Source organism: Felis catus, chromosome B1 (assembly GCF_018350175.1).
Source record: "Felis catus isolate Fca126 chromosome B1, F.catus_Fca126_mat1.0, whole genome shotgun sequence".
NCBI classification, from domain to species: Eukaryota; Metazoa; Chordata; class Mammalia; order Carnivora; family Felidae; genus Felis; species Felis catus.
In genome coordinates, this window is record NC_058371.1 from 122,927,264 (window position 1) to 122,939,728 (window position 12,465).

Genomic DNA, 12,465 nt, shown 5'->3' on the forward strand with positions numbered 1-12,465 from the left:
AGAGTTCCTTCCATTGTTATTTAGGATAATATTTTTGAGGCTCTAGTTTAGGTGAGAAGATTGACCTGATCTTTCTTTTCCTCTATTGTGTTTACCTTGCTGCATTATTATTTTGAGCCTGTTCACAGGATGCTGGGCAGATGCCATTGACGTAATTGTCATTTTTTTTAAACAAAGAGGATTGAAAATGTCCACTTAAGGGTTGTCCATGACCTTTAATGTACACCTGTACATAATTGCTTCCTTTTACGAATAAAACACTTAGTGGGGAGGGGAGGGGAGACATGTATAGAGATTTCAATTAACTTATTTTTTAAGTGTACAAGCTGAAATACGCTTCGAAGAGAATTCAGATAGCAGCCAAAATACCATAAAAGAAAGCTGTCCTTCAGAAATGCCACTAGATCTTAAGCTAGTTATGAAATTGGCACCTGAGATTTATTTCTGTCAGAGAGGACATAAGATGAATTTTTAAGAGCCGTAGTCTCCATGCAGAAGATCCTAGAAACATAGGAATTATCTATAACCCCTCCTCTCTCTCCTTCACCCCTGCCCCCCCTTCACCATATGGAGTCATCACTGAAAATGTTAGTTTTACTTCTAAATAGTCTCAATTCATCTTTTTCTTCACCACATTTCCATCCGGGTCACAGTCAGGTCTTGTCTATGTGACGAAACCTGCCTCTTTCCAGTCCTCGTGTGTCCACTCTGGTCTTTCTTTTCTGCAGCCCAGATTATCATTTTTATGAAGCCCAAATATGATAAAGTCCTGTGCCCTTGCCCCACCCCAGCCCACTACACACAGATGGCCCTTGGAAGGCTTCCTGTCGCTCTTAGCTTAATGACTGAACTCCTTAATGTACCTTATAGGGCCCTGCATGGGCTGGTCGACCCTCACATCTCTAATTTCAAACCTGCCACTTCCCCCAACCCCCATTGTCCACACGCTAGTCACACCAATCACCTTGTAGACCTTTTTACTTGCTGTGTTCCTCTCACCACAGGGCCTTTGCACATTCTCTTCCCTCTGCCTGAAACTTTATTTCCTTTCTTTGCCGGTTAACATCTCATCTTTTAGACCCCAGGTCCTACACGCCTTATTTAGGGAAACCTTCCTGGACTGCTCTCTGGGTCAGATCTCCCTCTTTTGTCTGTATTGGCCTTATTTTCTTCTCTTTAAAGCACCATCAAGGACAATTTTGTCTTTTATGCTGTATTTGATTAAAATCTATCTCGCTTACTGGACTGTATGCTCGCTGGGGGCAGGAATGGTATATTTATCACAAGAGAAAAGTAGTATCTAGTACACAGAACTCAAGAATATTTGAAGATGGTAGGTGGACAGATGAGTGGCTTCTTAAATTGTCTATTTTTATACCAGTTAGAACAGGGCACTGTTCCACTTCCACGTTGTGGAAGGCTCAGCAAGAACTGAAGCAACAGATGGAGACAGATCTTCTGTTCATAGCCCCCAAAGGGGGCAGCTGTCCCTCCTGGCACAGACACCCAGTTCCCCTACTCACATACTAGGGCCATTTTCCTCCCTAGCCTTTTCTGGGGTCAGCCCGGCTGGTTTATATTCTGCCAACCCCAGCCAGCTTCCACCCACGTGCCACTCTGTGTGCACCTAGTGCCATTCTCAACCCCAGTCAGGAACAACATTGCCCTGAATGCCTAGAAACTAAAGGGCCGATTTTGCATCTTAGAACAAGAGTTTCAGGAAAGCACTAAAATAGTTTTGAGCTTGGACTGAGGAGTCAGATCTCCTGAGCAACCCAACTTAAAGTTTCTAAGTCTCCCTATCTATAAAAGGGGGGATAATGTTCCTATCTCCTGTATGGGATTGACTTGGGATACTTTAGACCAGCATTGTCCAACAGTAATGTAGTGCAAGCCACATATATAATTTAAATGTTCCAGGTACTGTATTTATAAAAGGAAACTAAAACGGGTGAAATCAATTTTAATAATCTGTTTAACCCAGTATATCCAAAGTTTATAGTTTCAGCATGTTATCAATAATAGAATGACAACTGGGGCACCTGGGTGGCTCAGTCAGTTAAGCGTACAACTTTGGCTCAGGTCATGATCTTGCGGTTTGTGAGTTTGAGCCCTGCATTGGGCTCTGTGCTGACAGCTCGGAGCCTGGAGCCTGCTTCGGATTCTGTGCCTCCCTTTCTCTCTGCCCCTCCCCTGCTCACACTCTGTCATTCTCTCTCTCTCAAAAATAAACAAACATTAAAAAATTAAAAATAGTAGGATGACTAATTCTTTTCATTTATATTAAGTCTTTTAAAATCCAACGTATTAGTGTACCTCAGCATGCACTAGTCACATTTCTAAAGCTCAGTAGCTAGTGGCTATATTTTAGGCAGTGCTGTCTTCAGGAATTCATATAAAACACAGTACCTAGTTCATACTTTGCCAGTTAACAAATGTTGGCAAAATGATCGTAACTTACTTTAAACACATCAAAAATTGGGTGGTCAAACATTAGTACTGCCCGTTTGCATTCGTTGCCACAGGGGGAGAGGCCTCAGATCTGGTTTTTTTTTTTTTTTTTTTTTTTTCTTTCAAAGGAATAAAGAGTTGACTTGAATGTTCTTGGCCAATTCCCTGGAAGTTGGCCCCTAGGTTTCGGAATGAGGTCAGTTTGGTGGTTTACGGTCTACTTTTCTTCTGGAGGTGGGAAAGGGGAAACTCAGCGTGCCTCCAGTGCTGCGTGCCTGTCTCTGTTTTTTGGCTCTCTTCTGTTTAATTATTTGAAGCTGGAGCAACTTGATTTTAAAACAAAACACATGGGCCGAGAGTAATTGGGAGGACGTTTGCTAGTGATGTAGTGCTGAAGGTATGTGCAGTTGAGGCCCCGGCCCCATTCTGCTTGCTTAGGTAGTGAGTGCTTTCCTTGACCTCACATTCAGTGGTTTTTTTTTTTTTTTTTTTTTTTTTTTTCTGAAAATTCTTAAACCTTGTTTGGAAAGTCAGAGCAGAAAGTATTAGAGCAGGATTGTAAAGGAAGTTGTGAGTCTTCTTTAAATTCTGAGTTTTCTCTCTCTCTTCTTTGTGGAAGATCATTGGTTTCCAGTCTGTTTCTATGATCCGGGAAGGAAAATGGGTTTTCAAAGTGCAAGAGGAGAACTTCATGCAAAGAGGAGAATGTTGACCCGCCACTGAGTTTCTCTGTTCTACATCACTCCCGTTGCTGACTCCAGCATGGGAATTTCTGTTCTATGGCCAGTTCTTATGTGAAGGCCATGTTCTCATTGTTTTACCTCTTCAACTCCCGTTTGCCTGCTGGGGGCAGAGTATACGATGTCCTCCTCATCTCACATGTAATTCTAACCCAAGGGCTTCTACTTCCTGTCCCAGGGAGGAAAATGGGAATTTATCAGGACTGGTAAGAACATATACTACGTTGGTGTTAATCTCCTCTCGGTTCAAGCTGTGTGCTTCTAAGCAAATGCAACTCTGTAAGCCCCATTTTTCTCTTAAAAGGGGGTTAGTAACAGTGCCTATTCCAAAATAAAATTGCTGTGAAGCTTAAAGAGACACTACATACAAAGCAGTAAGCACAGTGCCTGGCAAGTAATAAGAAATGAATGTTAGTGATTAGCAGGGCCCTCAGCAGTAACATGTCCACCCCAGAGGAACGGCTGACCGTGATGTTCTCTGCCACGACATCCCACCCGTTGCTTACAGTAACTGTGATTAAATGCCACATCAGGAAGATGACTGAACATTTGTCCATGAAGAGCTTTAGTGTAGGGCATGCATTTCGCCGGGACGAGTTTCACATCAATAGGTGTGAAGTCAAGCACTCTGTGATTTCTAGGTCTGATGGGATGCTGTGTATGCAGTCATCACTTGTTACCCTGTTGTGCCTAGGACCTATAAATAGGAAAGTAGCGTGCTGAATTGCCTTATTTTTGTACTACAGAGTCCCAGGTATCTTTGAGTCATTTCGGGGACTGGTACATTTGTTGTTTTCCATCAAAAACATAAAGCGACATAGCACTCCAACCAGGGCCGTAGAGGGGACCTTAGTTTTCTTTTGGGAGGTTCAGAACAACAGCTCTTTCTAAACCCTTTTCAAACCTACAAGAACAAAAGAAAGGGGTCCTCAGTCTTTGCCAAATCAAGGACTTGCTGAAGCTTTTGCGCATGGAGGCTCAGAAGGTATTACATGCTGTCTCACTGCAGAATCAGATAATTGGCGGGAGATTTGGGAAGTTCTTCTAAAAACACAACCAGATTTTCAGGGCAGTCAGCCGTCTGTTTTTTCAGTCCTGCGTTTCCCCTCTGCTCCTTCTGTTTTCCCCCAGCCCCTCTTGGATCCATTAGCCGATGCCCTCAAAGCGTCAGCAACCCCCACGCTTCCCTGCTGCGAATGATGACCTCGCCAGGTGGACAGCTCTCAGATTTCCCCTAAACTGCAAAGAATAACCACCCTCACTCACTCTTGTCTTCTCTGCGCACCCTCTCGGTGGACAGCTTTCCTGACATTTAACTTAATCAAGATGTTAGTAAAATAAACAGAGTGTGCTGCTGTCATCGGATTGAAACTGCTCATTAACCTGCCCACTCTCTTTTCACTTCAGTGTTTGGGAAGGAAATTCACTCAGAGTTGCTATTGATAATGAAGATGAGGAATAAGATGTGTTTTCCCTCATGCTCCGTTACACCCAGTTCTGACTGCCGAGCTCTTAGTGGGCAGACGGCCCTGTACAATGTGTCCTCAAACATGTGACACCCTGATTACAAGACATGCTGCTGGGACGCCTGGGTGGCTCAATTGGTTAAGCGTCTGACTTCGGCTCAGGTCATGATCTCACAGTTCGTGAGTTCGAGCCCCGCGTCGGGCTCTGTGCTGACAGCTCAGAGCTTGGAGCCTGCTTCAGCTTCTATGTCTCCCTCCCTCTGCCCCTCCCCCTGCTCATGCTCTGTCTCTCTCTGTCAAAACTAAGTAATGGAAACATTACAAAAATTTTTAATTTGATTAAAAAAAAAGGCCTATTTTAGTTAGGTAAAATCAAGAGGGGAAAAAACTGGGATGCCACTGATTTCAAGATCTGTCCCAATTTCAGACATGTTAAAATGTGGGGGGGAGAATGTGTATCTTAGAGCAGAGGGAATACAGTGACAACTAACTAAAATGGAAAATCCCTCTGTTACTATTTGCTCCCCCTCCCTCCCTGGCGGGCAGCGCTGGGGGTGTGTGGTTTGTGCTTCACGGTGCCTGTGCACGTATGGCACAGAGTGGAGAGCAGGCCAAGTTGTGGAAGGCCTCTCAGCTGCAATGTAAATCATTTAACTTTCTGAAAAATGGAGGCATCCAGGACTTTTGTTTGGGTCACATTGAACTTGGTAGGATTCTTGTTACTTTCTGAAGACGTGGTAAAGAGTATGTTGAGGGGCATCCTGGGCTTCTGCATGCCCTCTGGGACCTGGCCCATTTCTGATGGCATGACGGCATAGACAGAGTCGCCAGCTTTTTTACATTCATGTCCCTGGTCGTCCGTTTTTTTAGTGAACATTTGGCTTGGACGGACGGGGGTAGGTACTGTTTCCTCTCCTACCCTAAAAGGCAGCATTAAACATTATTAATGACTCTGATTTTGCTCAAGTTTCTGCCTAATTATTATTCTTCATAATTTCAGTGAGTTCTAAGCACCGACATGTCCCCACCCTGTCTTTTAAAAATGTTTGAGAAGTTTTTTCCCCACTTTGAGGTATAATTGACAAATAAAATTATAAGATATTTAAAGAGTACAATGTGATGATTCAGTGTACATTGTGAAAGAATTTTCTAGCCTTGAGTTAACACTTCCATCACCTCATGTAGTTACCTTCCTGTGTGTGGGACATCATTTGCATTTTCTTAGCAAGGTTCAACTTTACTGTAGTGTTACCGACTGCAGTCACCATGCTTACGTTAGATCCTCAGACCTTATTTATCTTACAACTTACACCCTTTACTACACCCTTGGCCACTACTTTTTTACTGTTTCTATGGGTTCAACTTATTTATTTATAATTATTATTCTTAATGTTTTATTTACTTATTTAGAGAGAGTGTGCAAGCAAGTGCAAGTGGGAGAGGGGGAGAGAGAATCCTAGCAGGCTCCCTGCTGTCAGCATAGAGCCTCATGCAGGGCTCAGTCCCACTAACCGTGAGGTCATGACGTGAGCCGCAGTCAACAGTCAGATACTTAACCAACTGAGCCACCCAGGCACCTCTCAACTTATTTATTTAGATTCCACGTGTAAGTGATATTGCGTGCTATTTATCTTTTCTGTCTGGCTTATTTTATTTTGCATGGTGCCCTCCAGGTTGTTGCAAATGACAAGATTTCCTTCTTGTCTAAGGTTGAATAATAATCCATTGCAAATGTATACCACATTTTCTTTACCCAAGCCTTCTTAATGCTGTAATAGCTTTAATCAAGGTGATTATGGTGTTTCTTTTTCCATAAAAGGCTATTACTCATATTTTAGGCAAGGCTATTTCTCAGCCAGGTAAGGTGATAAAAGAATTGGTTGAAAACTTTATTGATATTTGTATTAGTAAAAACATGGCATCTACCCTTATACTTAACGCTTTCTTTCTTTCTTTCTTTCAGTTTTTGGGAATAGCATTTCTTGGAATTGGACTGTGGGCGTGGAATGAAAAAGTAAGTTGAATATCATGAAAATGCACACATATTGGTCGTTAGAGGCTGCACTTTGCCTTACATGTTGTCTCCTTTCCTCTTTGACAGCTGCAGAGTATAAAGAAACGTGGTTCTTTAATGAAAGAAAGTGTTCTTAGAATATAGTGTCATATTTCAAAGGCTCTTCAGAAATGAAGGCTAAGTCAATCATCTTATCAAAATAATTACAAACGTAACAATACACGTGCATAACATCAGTTAGCAGGAGATGTGCGTTCTTGTGGAACGTTTCCTCGCTCTGGCACAAGAATTTCAGTAATGCTTATAAATACCACTAAACCACCTGCAGCCTTCTCTCTTTCTCTTTTAACCCTTTGGAAGATTACTCAAGCCGTAAAAGATGGTTTTTCTTTTTAGTGTGAGCATTATGTAATAAGCTGTTATTAGCATGTTGTATGAAGGAAGCTGGATAAAATTCATGTTTGAATATCAGATAAACTTAACGTTAATAAGAATGTGAATACTTGTCTGCTGATTGAAAGTATTTAGTAATGTTCGAAATTTAAATACAATATAGTAAAAGGAAATATCTGGAAGTACAGAGTGGCATATTGTAGGCTACAGTGAAGATACAATGTTCTCGGCAGTTTATGCTCTAAGCAACACTCTCATGACCCGACCTCTCTGTGTCCACTCCTCTGCCTTACTTCCCATCAGCACCTTTTAATTATTTCTTTACAAATTCTACTGAGGCCAAGCACTGGAATTCAGAAATTAACGTGAGCTTTTTTTCTTCCTTCTTTGGAAGTGAAATCGTTGGCAGCATTTTATCACCCACCTTGTGAGAGTGAGGGAGTGTATGGATCAGTGAAAGCTTGTAAACAGAGTTTAGCTTAAGTTTTCCCAGAAGACCAGTCTGTTATCTCTTTGGTATTTCATCCTTTGAGCTTGACCACAGCCTGAAGCCAAGAGTTTCTGTGAGATGTTCTGTGTATTAGGAGAGGAAAAACTAAGAAAGTCCAGCCATCAAAAGCCCCTCGGATGCCAGTAGGAATTTCTATAAGTAAAAAAAGGAAAAAAAAAAAAATGTTCAGATAGACCGCATCAAATAAAACTCATATTCTGAGTTTTGCAAGTGATCCATCCTTTGTTTATTTGCAGACTACTTATACAGAATGTAAAATGTTTTACAGAAAGTGAACCACCTTCCAGCAACATTCTGGAAGGGAAGTGATGAAGGGAGACAAATTAAGTTCCCAGAACAGACATTTTCTCTCTAGAAACTTTTATGTTGAATACATGTCTTCTGCCTGGTCCCCTTGTAGGCTTGTAGGTTTGTATTGGTGGAATCTCAGAAATGCTACTTTTGAAGCCTTCTGATTGGTTAATGCCAGATAACACAGCTTTTTATAACTCTCCTTTAATAAGAGTCCATTTCTATCTGATTTGAAAAGATGTTGGAAGGCATTAAATGAACTAATTGTCTATTGTGGCAATAAACAGACCATTGGTAATTTGGGAGGTTTTTTTTCCACTTTGTGAAATATAATTACCTTTTTGTTTCATCAGTTACCCCAAATGTCTCTTCTCTGATAAAATGACAAAATTCTAAAGCTGGCAGTGTCACACAAATATCAGAGCAAGGGAGCAACACAGCCTTTGGGTAGGGTTGAAATAGCAGTCCCTTCTTTGTCAAAGCCACTACCAGTGAATGGAAAGTTTCTCTGGAGAGCTGAAGTTACTTGGCCAGCCAGCCAGCCAGCTACTATGTAGCAGAACTTCGCCAGCTGGGAATAAATGGAGGTAGCAGAGGGTAAAGGACTCATAGCAACCCTCTCTAGTGAACTTCGGCCACATGTCTGGCCCCTGGGCATGGGGACACAGCAGTGAATGACGTGCAGTCCCTGCACTGTGGAGCTTGCATTCTTGTGGGGCCCTGACAATAAGCAGTTAACTGGCTGAGGGCTTCTTCCTACCACCTTGGGTGCTACCTACCCTGATACTGGCCACCTTGGGTGCTACCTACCCCGATGCTGACCACCAAGGTCTCTCGAACTGCAGTGGACCCATACTGGTCTCCTTAATTCCTCAAGGGACTTCTTGAAGATGTATGTCAGATAATTTCACTTCTCTACTCCAGCCTGCTGATTTTCCATAGCTTGTTGCAAAATATAGAGTTGATACAATCCCTGTTGGGCCCTTGCCCCAGCACTGAGGCCTTTTTGTTGCCTGATGGCATCTGTGCCTCTGCCTTCACTGGCCCTGATGTAGACACTGTCCCCTCAGGAGTTTCAAGGGACCCCGAGTGCTCTTTGCCTAGCTATCACCAAGCTCTGATCCAAGTCCGGCTCAAATCACCTTCCTGTGGAACCTACCTGACCTTTCGCCTCCCTACTAGGGACCTGTTTCCCCACACCCATGTCCATGTGACATTCTGTCTGTCTCACTTCATCCTTTCCTGTCTCCTGTCATCAGACCTTTCATGACATGTCCTCACCGTCTTGAATTGTGCCTGACACGGACAGACTCTGGGGAAATCTATTTTCCAAGAAATAAATTCGAGAAGAGGGGTGAACAATAAATCAAGGTCTCAAAGAAGGTACAGTGGGGTTGGAAGGGGACACATAGGGAAGAAACCCACCTGGGGGGAAGTGGACCAGCAGGAAGGAGGGACAGGTAGGGCTGCAGTCTTGCCCATGGTGGTCTGCAGGCTCTGTTCTTCCCCTTAGCCTTCACACCCCACTTCTGGGTTACCTGAGGACACTGGATTCAGGGTGAGCACTAAGCAGGCCCCTGCACTGCCACCATCAGAGCACGCCTAACATGAGGCCGTGGAACCCAAGGTGATTCAATGGGTGGTCGCCAGGCCACACTACCAAGCTGCCCCTCCTGCTGAGCTTCCTGTCCCCCCAACCCCCTCCCTCCCACCCTGTCTTCCCACAACCCCCTCCCACTGACTCCATTCCCATTTTACTCCTCCCCCCGCCCCAAACCCGCCTTTGTTCAAGTACTGGTGAGTGCTATCGAGAAACCTAAGGTATCGTTAGAGAGTGGTGAGAGAAGGGGTCTCTTTTAGAAAAGGATGGTTGGGAATGGTGTCCCTGTGGAGGTGGCATTGGAGCAGAGACCCAAAGAAAGTGGGCAGGGTCTGCAGGGCACTGGGGGAATAGCATTCCAGGCAGAGCGAATAGCAGGTGTGGTGGTCCTGAGTCAGGGACTTGGGGTTCCAGGGAACAAGAAGGAGGTCAGTAGGACTGGAAGGGAGAGAGCAAGGGCAAGAAGAAGATGTGGCAAGAGGGGCAGGCAGAGAGGTTAGAGCAGGCAGGGTCCTGCAGAAGTTTGGATGAGAGGAAGTCACCAGAGCATTCTGAAGTTTGATAAGGGAGTGTCCTGATTTGGCTTTTTTTTTTTTCTTTTTTCTTTTTTCTTTTTTAAGTGTCTGGCTTTTGTTTTAAGATTGCTCTGGTTCCTATGTGGAATAAGAGCACAGCTTTGAGGCTAAACAGACCAGAGTTCAAATACTGGTTCCTCCATTTACCATCGGTGTGACTTTGGGCAACTGTGTTAACTTCTCTGAGATGTCCTTTCCTCATTTGTGCATTGAGGACAGTAACCACCTCATAGGCTTGTTTTGAGGACTAAATGAGATGGTCCCCAAGAAGTGCCTGGTATAAAGTAAATGCTCCTTGTATATAGGGCTGCCTCCCTTGGACGCATGACTATAGCATGGGGAGGAGCAGAATGGTGGCGTTGGAAGCTGCCTCAAATTTTAGGAGAGTTCAGGCTTTGATCTATGGAGCAAAGAATTGGTTTTGTTTGGAGGTCTCTTAAGGAAGATATGATCTGCATTGATCACCTTGGTGACTGAAAAAGCTTCTCTGTCAAAACACCTTGGGTTAACTTCTCACCTCTGATGGGATGAAATTTTGAGGTGAACCACAGTTGGCCAAGGGTGGTGGGTAGCATGCACCTGCTGGGCTGAAAACACCAGCCCATGAATCAGTGAGCTCCCCCCAGTAGGGATGTAGAATTGGTAAATCTCCAAACTGGGTCGGTCCCAGCTAGAAGGACCAGATTTCCACTGGAAGGATGAGATTTCTTTAACAGACAAGGCTTTACACATTTTTACACATTTTTAGCGACAAAAATTATTACCCCCTTGTGCATACATAATACCAGGCTGAGCCTTAAACCTAGGGCTAATATTACCATTGAATATTAGACATAATAATGAAATAATCCATTTTATCTGAATTCCAAATTGACTGTGCAAAGGATAACTGTCTCCAGGGGAAACTGGTTTATGTGCAGGTTTTCAGAAATCATAGAATCTGCTGTTTAACAGAAGGAACATTAACAATTATGTAGCATGAATCACCTCTATAATAGGCTTGGCAACATCCAGCCATAATCAACTTACTTTTTCAGATAGCATTTATTGAGCACATAGCACGGGATTGGGTTTGTACTGGACTCAGGATATAACTCCTCAGAGAATTTACAGTCTAGGAAAGATACACACACACACACACACACACACACACACACACACACTACTATACAATATATAACATTGTAATATATGCTAATTTGGGGTGTATATAAATTTAGCAATTTCTGTGCCAAAATACTCACCACTTCTGTCTCTTTGGGTTACTTTTACTGTTGGAAAGACCTTCCTTCTACAAAAGTCGAATCATGTCTTACTAGTTTTTACTCCTTGATTATGGATCTACCCTGTTGGATCCCACAGAGCAAGTCCTTCTACATGTTGGCCCTTAAGGCATTCAAGGTGGAGGCCTGGTTCCTTATGCGTTTTGAGCTAAATACGTGCTTCTTTTTGTGGGTGAGGAGTCCCTTCACCATCTTGGTTGTGATCCTCTGACCTCTCTCTAGTGTGTCCTCTGTACCACTGAGAAGGTGCTTTAGGGGGCATAGGAGGTGTGGCTGGACTATGTCCCTTTTCTCATCTGTTGTCAGTGCAGTTTGAGATCCTGCTGTTGATCACTGGGAGTCCCAAGTTGGTCTCAGATCCAACTAAGTTTACCCTGTTCACCTCATGTCTGGCTGATTTTCAGAATCAAATACATTTACCCAGCTGTCATCCAGCACATTCCCCATTCCGTTGATGTTGGTTTTAGCTGTACATTTGGATCAAGCTTCTCCCTCAATTCTTTCTTCTAACTCAGGCTTTCCTTTAGGTCCTTGACACCCCCCCCCCCCCCCCACCCAGTGCCATCTCAGGGAAATTCTGATTTAGTAGGTCTGGGGTAGACACTGGGGTGCTCTATTTTCACAAGCCTCCTAGATTGTCCTGATTGCAGTCAAGTTTACTTATCACTGATAAAAGCCACTTCTATGTTGAGCAGGCCAAGACAGAACCCAATGACATGTTACTGGAAATTTCCTTTGGGGTTGACACTCATTCACTTATATGTGCCCTTGGGCATCATCAGTCAAGCAATTTCTAATCCATCTACTTGTCATTACATCAGGCTGTTTTTCTGTTTCTTGTTTTTGTAGATAGACTATATCCTTCACTTTATCTCTGATTAACCAGCCTAGGGACTTAGTTGAACCTAGTACTTTCTTACTGGACCCATACTGGGTCCTGGAGCACATTATTTTCTCATCCAGGAATTCATAAACCCTGTCAGTAGAGCAAGTACTAAGGCATAGTTTATCATTTCCCCCTTCTAGAAATGGTTTTCTTACTTGGCTTCCAAGATATCCCACACTTCAGTTTTTCTACTTCATAGGCAATGCTTTCTTATACTTTGCTAATTCTGGCTCACCTCTCTGACCTCTAAATTTT

General features: G+C 43.4%; 1 protein-coding gene across 5 annotated transcripts in view; it reads left to right on the forward strand.

Moving 5' to 3' along the window:
* Positions 1-12,465, forward strand: part of TSPAN5 (tetraspanin 5) — a 175,083-nt gene that overhangs the window by 135,229 nt on the left and 27,389 nt on the right. For all 5 annotated transcript variants that reach the window (XM_019829180.3, XM_011281794.3, XM_045056061.1 and 2 more), the window contains one exon: positions 6,621-6,671. In XM_019829180.3, the coding sequence (XP_019684739.1) occupies positions 6,621-6,671 (51 nt within the window). The remainder of the gene's footprint in view (positions 1-6,620; positions 6,672-12,465) is intronic.